At 50.4% G+C, this 21,702-nt stretch overlaps 1 protein-coding gene across 2 annotated transcripts in view; it reads left to right on the top strand.

The window, feature by feature from the left end:
- Ubx (ultrabithorax) overlaps window positions 1-21,702 on the top strand; it is a 157,511-nt gene that overhangs the window by 123,300 nt on the left and 12,509 nt on the right. For both annotated transcript variants that reach the window (XM_076367579.1, XM_076367580.1), the window contains one exon: window positions 10,057-10,465. In XM_076367579.1, coding sequence (XP_076223694.1) covers window positions 10,057-10,373 — 317 coding nt within the window. In that variant the 3' untranslated portion in view covers window positions 10,374-10,465. The remainder of the gene's footprint in view (window positions 1-10,056; window positions 10,466-21,702) is intronic.

Below are 21,702 nucleotides of genomic sequence, written 5' to 3' on the forward strand. Positions count from 1 at the left end.
GGTTTACGGAACGCGTCGGATTGACGCATATTGGATTTTAGAAATATTATTTTGTAAACGTGTACCCAAATTACCTACTATCGAATCTCCAGTTTCCACGATCTAAATAAACGAGCATCGATTCTTTTAGGAATAGTAGAACGAAGTGTACAATAAATGCCCGTAAACCTAGTGTTAAGGTTGACAGCGGTTGTAATAGATAAATGAATTACAATTTGGAATATTATTGTTTCAAAGTTGTTCTCGGGAAATGTTCCCTAAGAAACCTGGGAATACTGTTCGATCAAGCCGGTACTAACGTTTCACGCATAAATATTCAAAAGAGATGTAGCTATCGCGGAGATCGGGTTTCCCCTGAATTGGCTCGGTAATAAAATTACAACCGACGATCTATTATTGAATTTAATACGGATTAAAGAGGCCGATCGTTTCCGAGGTAATACGGAGGGTTGAAATCGCGTTCTCTCCGTGCGAGGCATAGAACGCGGCCCGGGGAATCGGAGTTGCGCGTTTCCTCCTCGCGTGCCTCGACCTTTTGGATATCATTCAACGCGACACAGCAAATAATGCTGTACATTTAAATGAGCCGCCCAACCCCTGCCCCTCGTCACGAATACCGTACCACGGAATAGTTAGTCCCGACTGGTGATTGATACACGAGGACGTGAGTTACGGTCGGCCTTCGCGCGATTTCGTCAACATTCCCGGCGTATCCAGTCGGACTACTAATTCCACGGAGCGCAGCTAATCGTTCGACGACTAATACGAACCACGGTGCTCATCTCTGATCAGTCTGAGAAACAGGAAAACCCGCGCTCGCCGGTAACACGATCGTATCGTCGAGCCGGACCCCGTAACTGTACCGTTAAAAATCGAATCCGTGCCAACGGATATCAGATTTCCGTAATTCAAAGTATTACGAAAAAGTAGCCTGTAATATAAGTATGATACTGTTTCAACATTTTACAACTCGAGGAATATCCACGGAAAAACGAGGAGCATCGAAACACGGAGGGAACTTTGGAAATCCGCGTTCTATCGCTTCTCAACGCGCAAATCAACCATAAGAAAATATTTCACTCTATCCAGCCATGCGTTTAAAACGGCTAATGCATCGGGGAAGGAAGATTGAAAGCCTCGGCCGGCCATTTCCAGCGAAGGCACGTTGTTGTAAGGTAGCCTGTTCCAAAAAGGAGCAGGCGGCCAACAAAATACGGTAGGAAATTATGAAAGGGGTGGCGAGTATTATATCGCGTGCAGCGCAATTTGCCGAAGTATGCAAAAAACATGGCGGCCGGTCGCTCTCGTTTTCCGTCGGCGATCCATAACGGACGCGATGCACACGCCCATCGTTTCCAACGAGTTATTATGTCGATGCGGTTACAGATACCGGGCCCGATGGACGCGGGAATACCATGTTACGCCGGGAACCGCGGCTACAAGCTCGCTTAATCGCGAGGACACTCGGTTAATCCCTCAGGAACGCCGGGGCTTGTCTCGAAGATGTATCGGCTAGATGAACAACTTCCCCGCGAATTGCAAATTAACGATATTAATATATTGCGCATTACCCTATCTTCGTTAATATCGAGCAATGAAACGGGCATCGTGGCACACTATGTTATACTCTCCGATCGAAAGCTCGACTCGCGTCGATCATTCCAACAACGTCGACTTCTCTTCTACCCTCGGCAATTAGAATCCTAATTACACGGTGCGCTATAATTAATTGAAAATATAATCTTCTAAGGATACTTCTTTATGCCACGAAATACATAGTACGTCTAAAAAGTAATCGAAACTATAATTCACCCGGTTCGCGAAAGAAATTCCAAATCCCATCCACGTTTCGCTAATCGAACAATCGCCTTAAACGGAAACCATAACGACGCACTCGAAAAAAACGGCTCGACCCGTGCCCGTCGCGGTATCGCACGGTACCCAAAGGGTTAAGATTCATCGTAGGCAGAATTTCTGTCTAGGCCGGGGCGAGGCTCTTTATTCTTGCCCGTGTATGGCGGGGTTTCGCGCGTGGGAGCAAAGTCGCCACCTTGCCCGCGGCACGGCATGCTATGCCGCGGCGGCGCGGCGCGGCGCGGAACGGCAGCCACGCTTATTCAAAAGTGGCTGCACGTAAAGCCGATATCTTATTCTCGAATGCTCCATTCGTTCTTCTTATGGTATATCCTGCTGGCTGCCGGCGACATTCTTGTCCGCGTCGCGTAACTTCTCTCCCCCGGCTCCCTTTCGTATCCAGCGCGCGGCCGTTTCGCCCGATCGCGATTGCGCCGCGTAACGACGAGTTTACCTCGATAGGCCAGAAGAACGTAGCAACGGGGCGCTCGCTCGCTCGCTCGCTCTCCGTGCCTTCCGCGCGGAATAACGATCCCCCTTCTTTCCGCCTTCCCAGCCGTGGGAGAGCACCCGAGAACCTGGAGAGGACTCTCCGCGGCGATCACGCTCGATATCTGCGCGATGAGCGGCCGTTTATCCCGGTACTGTCGGTTCCGTGTCTCCGGATAGATCGCGAGGGTTTCCTGTTGCGTACCGCCACGCGAGCGATCGCTCTCCTCCTTGCGGATCTGCTCGGTTCCTGCTCCGTGCGGATTTATGTCGGTGACTCGGCACCCTAGAATTTCAAGTCCTCCGGCTGGATTCGGCTTTTTGCTTCTTTAATTGGTTCTTGGATTTTATTGGGAGTGTTCGGTGTTTTTTGGGTGTTTCGTAGTTGGGCTGGTTGTGATTAACCCTTTGCACTCGAGGGGTGACTCTCAGTTACCACTTGATTTGATAGAGTAAAACTATAGAATGTGATGTTTAATGTTAAACTTTGTGTAATGCCTCGATACGTGAAACATTGGAATAAAACAGCTTTGTTCCTCAATGTACTGGTGATTTCTCTTCGAATTAGTCTCGAAGAACATCGTTCTCGAAATATTTCTAGTAAGAAACATCTGAGTGCAAAGGGTTAAATATTGGATGGTCCTTGATTTAGTTTGGACGGTTTTTAGTTTAGTGACAGTTTCTAGAGCCTGATCAGGATGTAACATCAGCGAAAATGAATTCACAGTTCATTTGGCAGTGAATAAAAATTTCACTGTTGTAGCTAATTATATTGGATCGTACTTTGCATATTGATGACAGCTGTAAGTGCATAAAATTTAAAGTGTATTAATCGCATTCGGACGTGGCATTGAATGCTTAACAGTCTTCGGTTTTGCTTCGTGACATGAATCCTTACGGAGCCGATGTCAATTATTCTTCAGCGTTTCGTCATTGCTCGGCACTGACTTTTCGACCACACCACTTACCAATGGAAAGTTTTAAGTCGACAGTCATAACACGAAGCTCATCGCGTATAATCAAAGTTAACAATACACAATAACGAAATGACTGTAGTAGAAAAGGCTTAAGTTCAAAGTTCTCGTTTTAGAACTTCACCTTACGCTATCATTAACACCTTCTACTTCTCTGATTGATCAGCTACAATTCTCAATCAGTCCCTTAATTTCGACCGTTTCGCAAACGAATTCTCTCGCAATCTTGCAGAGTAACTCCTACTCGTAAAGCACACTAAAAACACCCACCTTCCTCCTGCCAACCGTTTCTTCCTCCGCCAACTCAAGCAAACAATTTCCCACAAAAATTCACACGAGGCGTCCCCTTCGTCAGCGCAGCGCCCAAAAAACCCGGAAACCCCTCCGCTCAAAACGCATTAGCAAATCATCCTCGAACCCATAAACGCTATCCAAAGGACGCGAGAACTCCTCGCAGCGCCTCCTAACGGCCGCGAGGTCTCTCGAGTGGAGCCCCAGTTTATTCACGTTACAAGGGTTTACCGCCGGCCGAATTTATGGTCGTCGAGGCTTCCGTCGTCACACACCCCGAAAGCGCGAGCGCGGCCTCCCTCGAAACAGAGATAACAACGCCGGCACGTCGCGTCGCGGGCCGTTCGTTAGCCTCGGTTCTACATAACTTATTAATTACAGTTGACTAATGTCCTCCAGCTGTGGCGCAGTCTCGCTTTGGCCGCTCCGCTCCGCTCCGTTCCGTTCCGTTCCGTTCCGTTCCGTTCGTTTCTACCCTCGCTGCCGCGCGCGCCGCCGTTCGCCGACTTTCTCCGCTTTCACGGCATCCCTCGGAGAAAAGAGAACGGCAAGAATAGTAGGAGGAGAGACAGACCCGGCTCTCCGTCTAGAGATAGAGAAAGCGGACCGATGGGGCGAAGAAGAAGACGGTGGGACCGAGAGAGAACGCGGCGAGCGCGAGGGACGCCAGGCAGTAACTCACGCCCCCGAGAGGATTACCTACCTTGCCAGGGATGGCGGAGGGTGGTACCCCGGCCGCTGAGCTACGATCTTGCTGCGTAGCTACGCGTTTCTCATACCAAGTGTCTCCGGGACTACGGCGTGCCTCGCAAACAGAGTTCGCCGCGTTTCGCGTTTTCAGAGGGGACACCGGAAGCCCGGCGAACTTACGACACGTGAACAGAAGCTGGACGGCACACCGGACCCCCGGCCCGGACCGCGTCCGCGCCCGCGCCCGCCGGCCCTCTCGTGTTTCGGGGCCGGACACCGAAAGGTCCTCTAATTGCGTTCACGATTTATGCGGCCAACTCGCGCGCTCTCCTTCCGCCCGAGAATTCCTCGACGGAATACCCGAGACTCCGCTGGAAAAGATACTGGACGCCGGTAGATTAAATAAGCGAGGGTGGGGCCGTGTTTGGACGTCGGGGGATAAGACGTCGGGGTGGTAAGCTCGGCTGACGGACCATTCGTCGCGCGGATATTGTATTTTGTCCTTGCAATATGGGCTTTGCCAACGAGGGTGCGCGAATATGTTTTTGGGAATCATTTTAAGTCTCTAATTCGTGGTCTTTTATTCAGTTTCGTTCGATGGGGTTGATGTTACAATTCCTTCGTTATACTCGCGAATGTTAGTGTAATAAATCACTGAGACAGTACGCTAGGGTTGGAATACTTTATCCAATCGTTTCGTTTTGGAAACAGAAGCTATAGAAATGTTCGAATTACACCCAACGACACTTTCCCAAGAAACCGCGGCAGACTTTTCCAAACGCCGGCGCTACCTCGGAACACAAGGCACGGCCGAGGTATCCAATAACGGATGGAGGGAACTTTTCGGGTTCGACCCGCCATCAAATTAGCATACCGCTCCAGTACGCTGCGAGTAGCCCGCCGTATCTCTTCTACCGAGACCATCCGTCCCGTTCGCGTCGATAGATCAGCGTGATTCAGAAACAGCCGGGGCAAACACGGTAATTGGTATTGCATCACCGTTTCGTTCGCGGGGTTCCGCCGGGCGGCGCGGCGTAGGTGTGGGGCTAGACGGAGATGTATACGCGAAGACGGCACCTAAATTGGCCGCGTTTAAATTGACCCCGGGGCGGTTGAATCAACGTAACAAGAAACGCTTGGGGTTCGTCGATTGATGCGGCCATCAGTAACCGTCTTCGGGACCCGAAGCCCTCTCCGCGCTCGCCGCAGGGGTTGTTGCGCCGGAAGCGCGGCCGTCACAGGTTCGAGGGAGTTCGACGATGGTCCTTCATGTTTCCGAGCAATTCACTTACTTTGATTTGATTGGCCCCCGCGCGTATGATCCGGTTTTGGCGTGCTCGCGCGATCTTCGGCTGCCCCGGGGGATCGGGAGAAGGTTAGGAGGGTTGGCTGCCGGGCCGCGGCGGAGCGAAAGGGGAGGCTTTGGCATCGTGTTTTGCGAACCGCCGGCGCGGAGTTATATCGGCAAATCCCCGGCAGCAATCAACGTATTGGTTGTTCTTATTAGAGTTGGCAACAGCCGAAGTCCCTCCCTCCCTCTCCCCTTCCGCCCCTCTGTTTATGGTCCGCTACGTCGAACCTCGGCAGTTCCTTCCATTCGAGAGGATCCCTGCCGACTCGTAGCGTCCTAAACGAGCCGTGAGCGTATCCGGTTAACCCCCGCGACTGCCGCCACGCTCGTTCGAGTTCGCGCTTTAATCTACTTGTATTTTATAACGGGCTGCCGGCGAAGGAAAGAACCGCCGGCCCGATAGGGAATTTCGGTTCTGGACGGAGGAGGTTCCAAGTGATTATAGTTGGCAAATGTTTTCCTCGGGAAATTATCGTTGATGTGTGTTCTTACGGGATCGCGAAGTTTCGAACGATAGACAAGTTCGCCTATGTCGGAGACGAAGATATTATATTCTAAAGTGCCAGTGTTTCAGATTTTACAATCAATTATATATACTTTCGTAGATTACCGTATGCTCGATCTTCGCTGAAGATCTAGTCGTCGGAAAGTTTTTATGAACTTCACCCTGTAGTTTGACGTACACTCGATAATCTTCGCTTCCTGAATTAACTCTTTCCACGCGAGCCGCCTTGTTGATTTAAGAGACAAGTTTGAAATATTGTCGTTCCAGAATAATGCCGAGAAAAATAAATGTCCTTTTCGCACAAGACAGCCCCGGGTCTCTTTCTATCCGAGCGCAGAACGAGTCAAGAGAAGGTGCTACCCAGGGGGTGAGAATTTCTGACGATATACGAGGAAACGTTTTTCTTCCTTTCGTTTTTTTAAGAAACCCGTGAGTTATAGCCGAAATATTTTCAGTCTAAGCGCGTTCCTCTTTGTCTACCTTTCTCGCTTTCTCTTTTTCTCTCGCGCCCGCTTCTCCCCGCCGGTCTCCCTCGCTCCGCCGGTATCCAGCGAGATCCTCTCTCTCGTTCCCCGGATGAAACACGTTTCACGGTCTCAGCATAAAATTTATCCACCCCCCTTGGTTAAACAGCCACGCACGCCTCTTCTTACTTTTCCGGGAGCGTGGCGTCCTCCGCGTTTCTCCCCCTTAACTTCGTTTCGCTCGGGGATCTCCCACGGGGCGTGCGTAAGCTGGGGCTAGGGGGCTGCGTGATGGCTGACCCCGAAGTCTTCCGAGGGACGAAACGACGGATGGGAAGAGACACGACGTGGAATCTAAGAATTCGATGAGATCTAACGCTCGTATATACGTCTTCCCCCTCACCTCCGCTCGAACTAATTTCTTACCCTTAAGAATACGCCGAGACAATAGTGATCTATATTTTTCCCGATGTTCAATCGCAGGGAAATCTCGTTTACCAAAGAATCTCAATTCAGAAGTTCGTCTACTTCTGTCTGTCTTTTCTAGTCTTCGGAGTGAAAGAGAGCAACACTTGAACTTCGATATAATCTAAAATGAATCTTTCAATACTTCCGTTCCGCAAACTTTCACGCTCGACTGAAACAGAAGCTGAAAATCTGACTGAAGTTCGTCTAAACTGAATTCTATCGATTCACGAATACTTCAAACAAACTCTGCTTCAATTACAAGCTCATTTATCTCAGCCGATAGACTCCAAGAACAAGCAGAGGCGAAAGGTAGTCGAAGGAACAGTCGATCCGAAGGGAAAGAAACGAATCGTTCAAGTTACCGGAGCGAGTATCGCACGGGCGAAAGGGGGGGTTGCTGCAGTCGCATTTTCTGGTTCACGGAGACTTACGAGGCTGGCTTAATTGGCTGAAGCCCCGGTTTTATTTATAAGTTCCAGTCTATCGGCCCCTGTCTCCGTTGTCTCGCCGGCCAAGGGGATGCTCGTTGCCGATATAATTCCGGGGCTGGCGGTTCGGGCAAAAGGGGGCGCGCAAGGAGACGCGGCGCGCGAGAACGGGGTCCACGTGACAAATAACCCTTATAAACGGTACACCGTAACTTCGCAGCGGCGCGCGGAGGTTCGCGAGCTTGCATGACAGCCCGAAATGAAAATCATGGGGATGTTGTGGAACGACGAAGGGCGTGGAAGGGAGGAGAGCGCGAGAAGAGGCGGCCAGGGGTGGCCGTTCGGACGGCGAGCCACTTGATTACGTTGCGATAATATACATGACGCCGATATGAACTCCGGGTAACGCCGTGTTGTTGCTCGTCCGCGCGATATTGTGTAATGGCCACCTGGAAATGGTCCAGTCCGCACACACGCGCGCGCGCGCGCACGAGAGTTTGCCCGCTCGATAATAGATCGGCGCGGATACGATTGTAAATATGACGCGTTTATTGCGCGCCGTTTCGATTCCTGCTCGACCGTGAAAGTGTGTACGACAAGCCGCGAGATACCAAAGGTAACCGACCGCTTTTCCCGGCCGCGCGACTGCGACCCTGTTTCGGTTTGTAATTCCGATCGAAACTACCCCTCGGGAAATTTGTTACGATCGATGGAACCTGGACGCGGCCGTTCCCATTTGGGGGCTGAAAAATCAGTAGCCGATTGTGATGTGTGATTCCTTTCTGAGGGATGGGGTTGTTTGGGAATTTATTCCGTTCGAGCTTTGGAAGAGGGATGATTGTAGCTTGTAGTGGACGAGCGCAAGGTATCTGAAGTTTGTTTTGTTTTCTCGAAAGAAGTTTCAATGATAGAAGCGTTTGTGGAAGTAGCATATCATCTAGAAGTTAATCTAATCAAAGTTTCTATTCGATTTTACATTTTAAAACCTTCGCGATACGAACGTTCGGAAGCCAAAAACTCCGCGACTCCAATTCCAAAGACATCATGCAACCCCTAGAACGGCAGCATCGGAGAATTCAATATCAACCCCCGGCGTCACTTATCTCGAGCGCCTAGCAGGGACGCGGGTCGGATTAATTATTCATAACAATTAAACCCTTCGAGTGAAATTAATTTCTCGGTTTATCGCGTAATAAGCGGCGATAGATGGTTCGCGAACGGCGGGGGTTGGCGTGGGCGTGGCGTTTAACCGAAATTAATTGTTCCAAGCGAACGGTTTCGGCGTGTGCCCGTTGGAAAAACCGAAAGGGTTCCCGGCGCGCGGCAGAAATCGTATTACGACCGTTTATACACTTCGATATCAACCGTATGCGAGCGAACCGCCGAGCGAAAGCCAGAGGCAGACTGCTTACGGCTAGGTAGGGGGTTGCTTCGGCCTCTCACTCCCTCCTCGGCGGTCTCGCCGCCGGCAGAGGTGAAACGGGAGGGTTTTTACGAGGCAGTAACGGCCGATAAGGTGAGCTTGCGCCCCCACAGACGGGTTTATTCCGGTACTGTACCCAAGTGGCTGTTCGACAGTACCTATCCCGGTGTCGTACACTCTCTTACTTTCTCCCGGTGGCACCGCTGCGACTCCGGGCTCTATCTGAAACCGTTTACGCGCCTCTTCTCTGTTTCTCCTCTTTTCGTCCTTTTTTTACTGTCTCTCTCTCTCTCTTTCTCTCTCTCCACCGCCCTCTTTAAACGCCCACCTAAGAGCATCTTGGGCTCCTCGCGGCGTTATCGCGAACGTTACCGGGATTTCGGAGGACCTCTTGGAAACTACGGCTGCCTTGTACCGTGAAACACTTCTATTTGCTGTTCGTCTACTCGATGGGATTTCCGACCTCGAGATTCTTGCTCTAGAGCTTCGGGATCAGGGGATTTCTGGCCAGGAAGTTGGGAGCGGTTTGCTGTTTGATTTGAGGATCGAAGTACTGGTAGAATTCGTTGATCGGTAGATCGATGGGGATCGAAGTACCTTAATCTAATATGTTCTTAGTACTATGCCAAGTGTTCTTCGATATTTGTAATGTACATACTCCGCTGTATAAGATTTTGGAGGTTCCCGTTACAATCTAGTACCTTCAACGTTCGTTTCTACTGTTTTAACATCTGGGAATCTTAAGGAGATCTGACTTCAACATAGGTCCAAGTAGACCTAGACCCAAATAAGCCATTCCAAATACTGCGACGTCGGATCAACGACTACACCCCAGATGTTAAAATTCCACGTAACAGCCCATCAATAATACATTCCGCGAGATGCGAGTTTCCGTTTCCCGCGGAAGTCTCTCGCGAAGGAAGGACACGGAGTCTCGCATCTCCGGCGAGCGTGTAAACGTTATTATTCTCCGAGCGGACGGGATGCTCGTGGGCCCGGTCGTTCACGGAGGGGGCCGCGCTGCCTCCCTCCACCTTTCGCTCGGGCCCCGAAACGAGGGCCCGAAAAAGACACGCGATCGAGCTCGTTTGAACGGTCCGGCGGTTTTGTTGGTTGCAGGGGCGAACGGAATGCGCAGGCGCGGCCGACAGACCTACACGCGCTACCAGACGCTCGAGCTCGAGAAGGAATTCCACACGAACCACTACCTCACCAGGCGGAGGCGGATCGAGATGGCACACTCGCTCTGCCTGACGGAACGGCAGATCAAGATCTGGTTCCAGAATCGGCGGATGAAGCTGAAGAAGGAGATACAGGCGATCAAGGAGCTGAACGAGCAAGAGAAGCAGGCGCAGGCGCAGAAGGCAGCGGCGGCAGCGGCCGCGGCTGCGCATCAGCAGCAAGCGGCCGGTGGGGGACCGGAGGGGGCCAACTAGGGGTACGCCCTGCACCGGAGCCCCCCTGACCATCCCACCACCAATCCACACCACCCTCTGCTAGCACCGCAATGTACACAGCTATATTAAAGGTGAGTGACTTCGATACCGATGTTCCTATTTTTTTTTATTCCCCGTTGTTTCTTTTCGCTCGTCGGCCTTTCCTCTTCTTTTTTCTTTTTTTTTGTTCTTGTTTTTTCGTTGCAATTTCATTGCTCTTTTCTCTCCTCTGCTGCCCCCTCCCGTCGCGCACCCTACGGTCGTTCGGTACGGCCCACGTTCGCTTAACCTGCTAAACGGCCAATTTCTACCGGGTCCTTCCATCACGGCAATTTTCTTCGCAAGTTAAGTTGCTTCTTGTCCACCTGCCGCACCGCGCCGCGCCGCGCCGCACCGCACCGCGTCGCGTCGAATAACTCGTTTTCGTGTTCTGCTCGATGCGCGGAAATTACGGGGTTTATTTTAATTTGCGATCGAGTGACGCGCGTCGGGCGCGCATTATCCTCTTGTAGCGCTGCGCCTCGAGTTTCTTATAATTTCGGTTAATCCGTCGCCGGCGGATTTTCTGCTTTTTTGCCGACCGACGATCCCCGATGTCGCTCGCTCGGTTCCTTCGGGTATTCATTAGTCGTGGACGGCGCTCGCGATTACCGGGCATTCGGAGGAGAGGCTAGCTGTTTCCCATGATCCCGGGGAATTTATGGCAGTTACCGAGTTATTCTTCCTTCACAAACGCGGACTCCTGTATTTCAGGACAAAAGTCTTCTTTCGCCGGCGCTCGAGTTCTGACCGGGCCACCGATGTCTCTCTCCCGAGCAATCCATTGTTTTCTTCCTTCCAGACTGATATACGGCGGCCACTTTTCATCCCCAGTGACACGGTGGCTTAGAAATGGACGATTAATTCGTGTTTCTCGTGTCGCCGCGCGAACGGCGATCCCCTGGGCGCATTCTCGTACGGCGATTTTAGTGGAATTGTTATCTAACATCTTTCGGCCGGCGATCGGGTATTCTTTATTCATACCGGGACACACGATGTACAGCCAAACAAGCCAGACCCTCTAACAGACCACTCCTAAAGGAGGCGAACCGCAAATGGTTGACGAACGTATCATTACTCCTTTTTCTTTCTACTTCACGTAGCAAGATTATACGGCTGCGGTGTATCATTCCGCCGCCTCGGTATTTCTGTCTTGAAGACTCGCCGTCTCAAGTGCTGTCTCAATTATTGAGTCTAGACTGGACGATTTTTCTGGTCGTCGGCTCTCGGTGCCGGTATTTTACTGTTCTTAATTTTACGCCTGATGGAAGGACAAGTTTACAGTTGATCAAATGGTGGATCATTTCCTCCGAGACGATAGAAAATCGATACAAGTCTTAGATTTCAAACATTTCCACTGCTCATTGATAACTCGGTGATCTCCGAATAATCTCATAGATTCTAATCGTTCCTTTGATTATTAATCGTTCACTAAATCATCGTTACTCGTCAAACACTGAAACAGTGATTCACAGGAAACCCGAAGTTATCTACCGAGAGGCCACTAAGCCAAAGTTCACCCCTCGTAACCGAATTTCTTCGAAATGCTCGGCAACCGGTTCAACTTGGTTGCAATCTAGCAAGTTCCGCGGTAGACGGAGGTCTCCCTTCCTAACCTAAATTCGAAAGGGTTGAAGCAACCCCAATAGTAATGGATTTTCCCCGGTGTTTCCGCGGCGGCCGAGCATTACGCCTTGATATATCATCGGAAGTTGCGGGAACCTGAAGAAAACGTTGGGCCAAAGAGTGTTACGAATGTGGGCGGCTGGCTTTTAGCCGTTCCGGCCTTTAAAATTAAGTTTAGCCGGCACACTTAACGAGGATAAACCACCTGCGAGCGTGCCTTCATAATTCCCTAAGTTATTCTGTTTGCGTGCATTTAACTCGCGCCTGGCCTGAAACCTTCCGCATCTCGAGGGGCTGCCGCCGCGCGGCCGGCCCGCTGAAATGCTGCCCCATCGTGATTTTCGTATTTCTTCTCTTCCCGCCGACTTACCGCGGATACCGCGGACGTTAACGAAGCGGCCCCGCAATTTCCTTGATTCCTCGTTGCCTCCACCCATCGACCTCTCGCTTGTTCTTCCCACTTCGGCGCCCTGAGAAATGAATTTTCTTAATTATGCTTCCCGAAGTAATTTCCGGCGTTCGCTTATTCATGTTCGCTTACGTTTCACTCCTTAACTCCGTGCGAGTCTTCTGTTTGCACGTTCAACTTTAGCTTGTATTCAAGTATATTACCCTCGTCATTGTAATACTGCTACTATGAATTTATAAATTGTTTCGCTACTGAAAATCTTTGGAACCAAGACAAAACGATGTGAACATCAGTAATGTTCATCAGCCTGTATCTCGATACAGGAAACATTACTTTAGGAAATATTACGTTGAATACCTTACCATGTCTATTTCCCGCTGAAATTCGATTTAGAATATTGAAATTCCGACTCGCGAAACTCTGGACACGTAGAAAATTGTATAAAATGGATTCGGCATTTTTCAACGGTCCAGGATGATCCCTCGAAACGGTCCCCGGCGCGAGGAGTCGTCCGAATTCCCAGGATGTTCGAAACTTTCACCGTTTTCCGCCGCGGTCGGGAAAAGAGGGAAAAAGGGAAAAGTGAAAACGGTGAAAAAAGAAAGTAGAAAGTTTCCCCGGTCAGGTAAAAAAAGGAACACGAGAGTATTCTGGCACGAAGATCCGTCGGTGTAATTTGTATTTCAGTCGTTGGGTGCGACCATTCATCCCCGGGAAACGAACGACCCTTCGAATCGTTCGTGGCGGAGACCAATATCGGCGGTAAAAAAAGGTCTACGGTTTTTCTGCGCTTTCACCGAAGTCTCTAGCCCCTGGACCGAGCTTTTATGAGCCTTTCCCTGTCTCGCCGGAGGAAAAGGATTCCTGAGAAACGTTCGCGACCGCTTCGATGGAAGTTATTTCTAAAAAACTTTCGTCCCTCTCTACTGCTCGTCCTCCATTGTAATTTTTCTGGATTGCTGTTCGAAAGAACTTTCTTCTGCAGAGAAACTTCTAATATGCACGAATATCGTCGTATTCGGTTTCAAATCTTTTTAATAAACTTAAGAATTCATGGCGCTACGATTCTAGGTTTCACGTTAGAATTCCGAAGGTTGACTCGCATATTTCGCGATAAGTAGGCTATGCAAAGGTGATGCAAATTCAGCGGTTCCGTTGAGTAATTTATAAACCTACGACTCAAATGGAAATTTATTGGATACCACAGAAAACACAACGTCTAGTAATATTTACTAACAGTCGTGTACGTAATCCTACTGGAAGAATCCGATTATCTATGATTCTTACTATTGTTATTTAATATCGGTGACAATACGTGATTTCCTATTTCTATGAATAATCCCCGTTTCAATTTAAAACCTCTAACTCCGACACTAAATGTTCAGTGCAGAGTGTATTGATCTGTTAACTGTGGAATTTAGTTTGAAAAACCTCTCTGCGTGCGATAAAATAAAAAAATGCTACTCATCGAACGCAGGACAAATGCACCTAGAGTATATTTTAATGAAAGACCAAAGCAAAACAAAGAATTACATGTTTGTCTGAAAAAATAAAGAATTCATCGTTGAAAGAATTAGTGTCATTTCAAGCTTTAAGATGTGTATACTCGTCGAACACAGTGAACCGGTTAAAAAGAGATGAGCACATCTGATTTCCCGAAAGGTGGAAGCTCACGGGGCCGCGATGACCTCGTTCGAAATCTCATTATCAACCAGTGGAACGATTAACGCCCGCGGGAAGAGAAATTCGCGCGATAATTCCCGCGGTCCTCCCAAATCATATCTCATCGGCGGCTCTCCCAGATAAACGGAAAAGTTTATAAAGTTTCCCTTTACCCAGCCGTAATTCAGCGGCCAGAGGAATTCGCCAATTAACCCCACGAACCGCGTCGTAATTGTAGGCTGCCCGGGCGCCGATTCGACGATACTGGGCCCCGGTGTGATGTTTAATCGATGCACTCGTTCCTCCGGTTGTCGCGATCCCCTTTATGCCGCCGAAAGTGCCGCCATTTTCGTTCTTTCGTGACTGCCGGATAGAATTTTAGATACGCGAATAACGATGATAATGCCTGAATTGCCGGACGCATTATGGCCTTTGTCACGCATCGCAATTTTCATGGAAATAAGACGGACGCTGGTTTAGGGTGATTGCCGGCGTTGAAACAACCCCCTAAACAACTCCCGCGAACCTCTTTTCCATGGATGCCGGGTGATCGTTAGATAGTTCCCGGTTATAGTTCGGTTCACCGCGATTTTCATTCCTACCGCGAGAGATTTCAATTTTCCACGTTTCGACTTTCAATCTAAATCAATTCTATGCGTTTAGTTTGTGATTTGTATCGCGACTAAATATAATTATTAGTTGCGTAACCCGTAGCGGAACAATTTTTCAATTTCTAATATCCATCAACGCTACTCTCGGTGGACTGAATACCATGCGCGAGTTTAAAGAATCCAACAATCATTATTCCCTCCACTGACCACGACCACTCAGCGCAGGAACTTTCCTTCTTAATTGATTCTTTTTAAAATTCGATTACAAGAAATTGTTTGCTCCCCGAGCGGAAACGATCCGTCTCCCCGCGTTTTTCTCCCGTGTCCATTTCTTCATCGTCGTTCGCATCCCCCGGCATTTTTCACGGGGCGCAAAGTAGATCGTTAGCCGGTGCATGGAATATTGCCAGAAACTATAATCGCGTCACGCTCGAATAGTAGCGGTCGGCGGTGGAAGTAACGTCGATATCGGGACGGGAAATCGATTAGCGCGACGATAAATTCCGATTTGAGTTATATTACCATATTAATTACATATTTATGACGTTATTTGTTAGAGGAGGGCAGAGCGGCGTGCGCGTGCGAGCGAGCGAGCGAGCGAGCGCTCGCGCGGCCGTGTTTCTGTTGCATTGTTTCGCGCGCTCATTAAATCGCGCATTGATAGCGGGGCCGCATTAAATTCGCGACCACGCAACCATGGCTTGATAATATAATGAGATATACATATATTTCCCTCTTTTTCTTCCCCTCTCATCCTTTTTTCCCCTTCCGTTGCCCGTCTCATTTGCTCCCCGTTACCCGATATTCCCCGGCATCACGAATTTGCGTTTCGAATTTACATTTCATTGTCGGCGGCCGGCCGACTCCCGACGTTTTTGTCGTCCCGCGAGCGGGTAGACAGTGTCCAATTAAGAAAGGCCTCCGCGCTATCGTGCGGCGGAGTCATGGCCGAAGAATTTGACGGACCTCTAGCCGCGCGCGCTTCCATACGTCACCTTTTTTCCTCGCCTAAATAAAGAACGGGACACACCAGCAAGCCTTTCTCTCTCTTTCTCTCTCTCTCTACCTATCTCTCTTTCACTGTTCCTTCCTCGCGTCCCTGCCAAGCCCGGGCCGGCTCGGCCCGGTCCGTCCCGCTTGCCACGGCGCCGATATACGCCAAGATAAATTTTGACAGTGAACAAGAAAAGGCAATTTAGAGGAATTTCGGCGATCTACTTTTATATAGGAAAGTTTGCCCGTATATAGGCGGCGATAAATCGCTGGCCCGAGTCTGAAAGCTAGAAATATTTAAAGGTATCCTCTTTCTTTCTCGCCCCCGGTATCGCGTTTCCGAGCGGACGAAACGCGTCCTCTGCGGTTTTCTTCGTTTGGAAAAGGGCATACGTGGTTCGTTGGCTCTCCAGCGGAATAATACACTCCTCCGCGCGCAAATCATCCTACACGCGATATCTTTCGCCGCTTGTTGCAGCGAACCAGTGTGTCCATGCTAACGATTAACTGGGATTATGAATCATTCATAGAGGAAAGTAGAGCCAACGTACGCTGGACGTTGGTACGGGGAACGGGTCGGCAAGTAGTATGAGCGACTTTGCACGACCAATGCTATTCGGCTGACGGTATTGCGATGCCATCTAGTGGCTCTAACGACATCTGGCTTAATTATGGCCGCCTCACCCCCTGGCATTCGAGGGCGTGGTTAAGGCGGGGACGGCCCCGCGACGGACAATTTCGTCGCATTGGCTCGTCACTCTTCGTCGTCCATGGTTCCGCGCCTTCGCCCCGGAAAAATGAAACCGTTCTCTCGCTTTTCCATTTCAAAATACACCCGGAAAAGCTCCGCGAAAGATTCGGAGACACGGGCGATCGCTTCGAAATGTTTCGAAGCGGGAACGCCCGCTGGCGTGTAGCACTCCGCGACGCACTATTTTTCGTTAATTGCCTGTTTCCGTCGTAGATGGCAGCACGGGTCAACGCGCTCCTCGGCCGACGAGTCAGGCTCTCTGCCTTACCGACGCCTCAATCGGTACGAGACGTAATTTAGGGTCGCTCCTACTTACCGTGCTTAACGCCATTCCACGGTAGTCCAATGATCGCCGGTAATGCGTTTTATGGTTTGTTTTTATCGACGCGGTCGTACAGTAACTTACAGTGCTGTTTCTGGTTCTCAACGCCGGGCTCCCTCGCTCCTACCCCGGGGAATCCCCTTTCGTGATTTCGCGCGCGCGTACACTCGTGTTCGCCGCGCTGACGCGAGACTCCGTACGCTCGCAATTCCTCGGCGCGCGCTCTCTCGTCTCTCCGTTCGTTGATGATCCAATAAAGACGACGCGGTTCAGGTAGCCTCGTCGGAATAACGTAAAGCACCGGCGACGTGTCACTTTATCGCCCAGTAAACCGTGATTGCGACAGATTGACGCATGATCTTCCTCCTTTCCGCGCGACCGTCCGCTCTCTCCGTCTCTCCCGGGCGTTTACACAGCCGAGCGGTCGGTCGCTCGTCAAACGGCAGGCCGGGTATCTTTATTGGCTGTAAAGGAAGACATTTTACGATCCATAAAAGCGTTTATAGCGCTCGAGCAGTCTTACCTCGGTTCTTACACCCCAGTTATATCCATTACCCCTTCCGCGGCGTTTCCAAGGGCGGCCACCGGCACGCGCGCGCTCTCTCTCCGCTGCCTTCGAGATTTACAGGTTACGCTCCCGGTAACACCTCGTAAACTTGGCTTAACGACTTTAACCGGGCCTAACTGCTTCCTTCCTGCAATCAGACCCTGACCTACCTCCCGCGCAGACGTCCTAGAAAAATTTCAACGCGGCCACCTGCCGTGAAAACCCATTGTCTCGTTGTCCCCTGGTTTTGCTCGGCTTAATCGCACCCTATCCATTACGCCACCTGTAATCTCTTCCTTCATCTTTACGACCGATTATTAGCTACTTCCACCGGACAACCCTTTTCGAACAGCTATGACAATAAACACAATAGCATCACAAGACCCACCCCCTACAATACAGAACAATACTCATCTCTGGACGTCAACCGACAATACAATCCAACATCCCATCTTACCGACACCTCAACCTAATCCTAATAGGACTCATCAATGATCCTGCCCGTTGAATTAAAATAATCTACAAGCATCGGTGTCGTTTCGTGCGCACTGTTTATGCCTCCGCGTGGCGGCAGGTGCGTACGAATTCCGCGGGAGAGCTGGGCGACCCCGTGTCTCCCGTGGCAAAGGCGTGGGGCCGGCGGTGTCCGCTGTTTTATGATTTGTTTTGATTACGGTTCATTACCATTTTACGCCTTTCGTTGCCACGTAACTGCCTGGCAATAATTCTTCGTTGTTGATTCTATCGCGACGTTTACGACCGTCATTATTAGCTGATACCACTTGAACTCTCGTAAAGTCTACGCCCGTGCGATCCTGCTCGTCCGGGACATCCGCCTGCACGCTGGCCCGTTGGCCTGGCCACGCGGGGGTTTCCCCCTGGTGCCACGGGCTCTCTCTTTCTCTCTCTCTCTCTCTCCATTTCTCTCCGCTCGGAGAGGGGAGACTTACGAGTTACGGGATCGTCCGGCAGATCGCGCCCTTGTACTTCGCTACGTCTTAATGCCATACTTCATTTATCGAGGCCTCTTTCTCTCTTCCTCTTCCTCCCTGCCCTCTTATCTCTCCGCGAGGAATCATCGTAGCCTTGGGCTCGTGGAACGATCGCCTCCGCTCGGTTTCCCTCGCTCTCGCTCTCGTTCCTCGCCGCTCTTCCCTCTCGTTCCCGCCGCTTATTATCTTCGCTTTCATTTCGTGCGCGCTTACTTTCTGTCGTAAATTCTGCCCGCGAACGACCGGGAGCGTGGTATCGGGCGATCTTGATGATTTCCGTATAAATCCAACACGCCGGGTAAATTTATCTCGCGACGGACGGACGAATAATTGGATTTTGAGAAATGTCCTCGCCCCCGTGATCCGATCTGCTCGTACGGTTCGGAGAATTCTAGGGTCTCTTTATTCGGCGACTAATACTCGCTCCAGGATTTTCTTACTTAGAGTTCAATAATATAAGTTTGACCGAAATCGACTCGGTTTTCACTGTTGCCTATTAACGTTTAGATGTCGGACTAATGGCGACCGTGTAACTCTGTTTCACTGAATTTCCTAGATTACTATTTATAATTTCATGCTAACGATCTGCATATAACCGAAATGAACTCGAAGACCGTTATACAAGGATAACATATTTGAACAAAGCAGTCCGCGCTATTTAATCCCACGCTGAAATTCACGCGGTAATCCTAGACGAAATTCATTCCGGATACTGTGACGGAATTTTGTAACATAAAGACTTGTTGCTAAAATCTTCCACGCGGCGCAGCCTAATGCACCCGTGCTCGTCCCATCCCGCTGGATTAAGTGTTCCAAAGTTATCACGTTAATGATCGCGATTTAAATACAAAAGGACGGATCACGGATCATATTGTGGTTTCCATAACGGCGCGGCCGGTGCGACGGGTTTCCGCAGGGTGGGCGGTTACTCGGCCTGCGTCGCACAGGATCGCGGGGCGCCGGTCGGCCGACGCAAACAGGCATAAACAAAAGCTTTTTCGCGGTGGCCTGATAGCTTAATAACTGCGGGCGCTGATCCAGCCGGAAGGCCGAAGGAAGCCGCGAATTTTCGCAAAACCCGGTTTCCGTTGGACGGCCGCGGGGTATTAGCATTTAAAACGTGAACAGCGCCCCGTCTGCCGGCGCCATTGGCCCGCATTTACACAACAATGAGGGGGCCGCACTCTAAAAACTCCCAGAATCCCCGGGCTCCGAAGTCAACGGAGGAAAGAGCGGCAGAGACGGCGGATGAAAAAGAAGAGAAACGGAGAATCGTAACGCCATCTCGATCTTTTCTTTGCCCTCTTCCTCCCCCCACCCCTCGCCCCTGCGACTCTCCTTCTCTATTTGTCTTCCTCCGTTTCTGCGTGTATCTATCTTTTTCTTCGTCCCCCACCCTCCCGGTGCCACCGCCGCCGCCGCCGCCCCCCTTCTCCGACGGTTTGAATTTCGAGTTGGGACGGTGCGGGTCGTAGAACGGGGCAAGAGACTAGAGAACCTCTCGCAACACAAAACCTAAGGTTTCCACGGCGTTCTCTGTCCTTCTTTTTTCGTTTCTTTTTTACTCGGTTTTCGGGTCTTCTTGGCTAGCCGCAGAGAGGATGGCATATACGCTCCGTCTGGCTGGATATTTCTAACACACACGAGACACACACCACGGGGACGCCCCGGCCCGCGTGCAGCGTGATGGCCGGCAGCCGCGGCGTTGCCAAATTATCTTACGTAACCGCTTAATTTTTCTGTACGACACTGCTCCGGGATCGTTTCGATTTTTTTCGCGTCGTGTTTCAATGTTCCTCTCGGTGTTCGCACCCCTGTGTCCCGGAAATTTATTATTCTAGTTTCAAACGTTCTGCTAACGATTAACACTTTCCAGGCGTATGCTAATGAGTATTCCTCCGACTCGATCACTGCGAGACGGCTGATCGAATTCCATCAGACTTATTCTATTTCCCAAAGGATCGTTACACTCTATGGAATCGTGAAATTCCGCAACTTCTTCGTCGCATCCGCAAATACTTAAATATCTCGAGCGAACAAGGTTCAAGGAATACCTTCGATCGGAAAAATCACGGTGAGAGACCAAAAGAAGATCGTCGAACGGTAAAAAGTTGAAAATCACGCCCCTTGGGCGCGAGAACTCGCTCGTATCGAACGGACTCGCGCGGTCTGGCTCGCGATTCACGGCTTGTCGCGCGGTTAAGCGCCGGGACGAACGTTTCACGAGCAGTTTTACGCCTTCTTCGTGGTCGTGCACTGAAAAAGCACTGGCTCGCCGGTTTTCTGGTACGTGTCTCGTGTGCGCGATTACACGGTTCGTTTAACGCGGCAAGAATGACCGCGCGCGCGCTCGCGGGCGCGCGTTGTCCGTCAGTCGACGGGTCCGGCTCATATCCAGTCCGCCGGCGAATAATTGCCGGCCCGATAACGCGGCGTTGCCCCGGCGCTAATTAAAAAGTGAACGGTCCACCGTTCGAACGAATATCGGGCCGAAAGGGTTGGACGGAAAGGGGGGAGCGAGGGGGGGAGCGGTTTGATTCCGGACCGACACCAGCTCGCTCGTTTCCAGTTTCGGACGCCGGCTTTATTTATACAGACCACCCGTGAGCAAGATCGCGTTGAAATAAAGTGGTACGAGCTAAATGTTCCTTGACCGCGCGAGCGCGCGCGCGTGATAAATATCCCGCGCGGAATTTATCATTGTTCACTTTGCTTTATCGCGGGATGAGATTAATGCCCCCGCGCATACCGCGACGGACTTCCGTCAATTTTCGTTGCCGTCTATTTGAACATTCCCGAAGCTTTCCTCCTATTGTCGACTATGCTCGATGGTGATATAGCGTTTCGAGAGGATTCTTTTGAGGCGCTGAAAGGTTTGAAATCATTGCCTGGTACAGTGACATTTGGGGATGTCCCGAGGTTTCGTACGAGTTATTTTATTCAAACAATTATAGAGAACCGAGTTTTTCATTCGAAACATCTGCGACACTACGGAATTTATAATAATGTTTACTGAAGCTGGAATCAAGTTTCGGAGCATGTCCTCCTCCGCTTTAACTCACTTTCTAAATATAAGCAGCAGAACTCTTCGAAAACATCGTGTCCAATGTATCACCGTGTTTGGCTGCGAACGATCTGGACCGTGGTAGGATAACTCCATCATCCCATTACCATTTGTCGAAGTTGAGAAAAGTCGTGAAAGTCCGGGAAACTTTATCGCCGGTACAGATGTCCGATCAATGAGTTATGGTTAACGTTAAAGCGTTCCCTTCCACTCCGCGTCTTCGAGTTGCGGGGATTCCCCGGGTGTAATGCGTTCATCGTGCGACTGCTCGATCCACTGAATCAGCTTTCCACCCCTTCGCCACCCTTTTCTA

The sequence above is a fragment of the Nomia melanderi genome, chromosome 5, assembly GCF_051020985.1.
Source record: "Nomia melanderi isolate GNS246 chromosome 5, iyNomMela1, whole genome shotgun sequence".
Classification (NCBI taxonomy): domain Eukaryota; kingdom Metazoa; phylum Arthropoda; class Insecta; order Hymenoptera; family Halictidae; genus Nomia; species Nomia melanderi.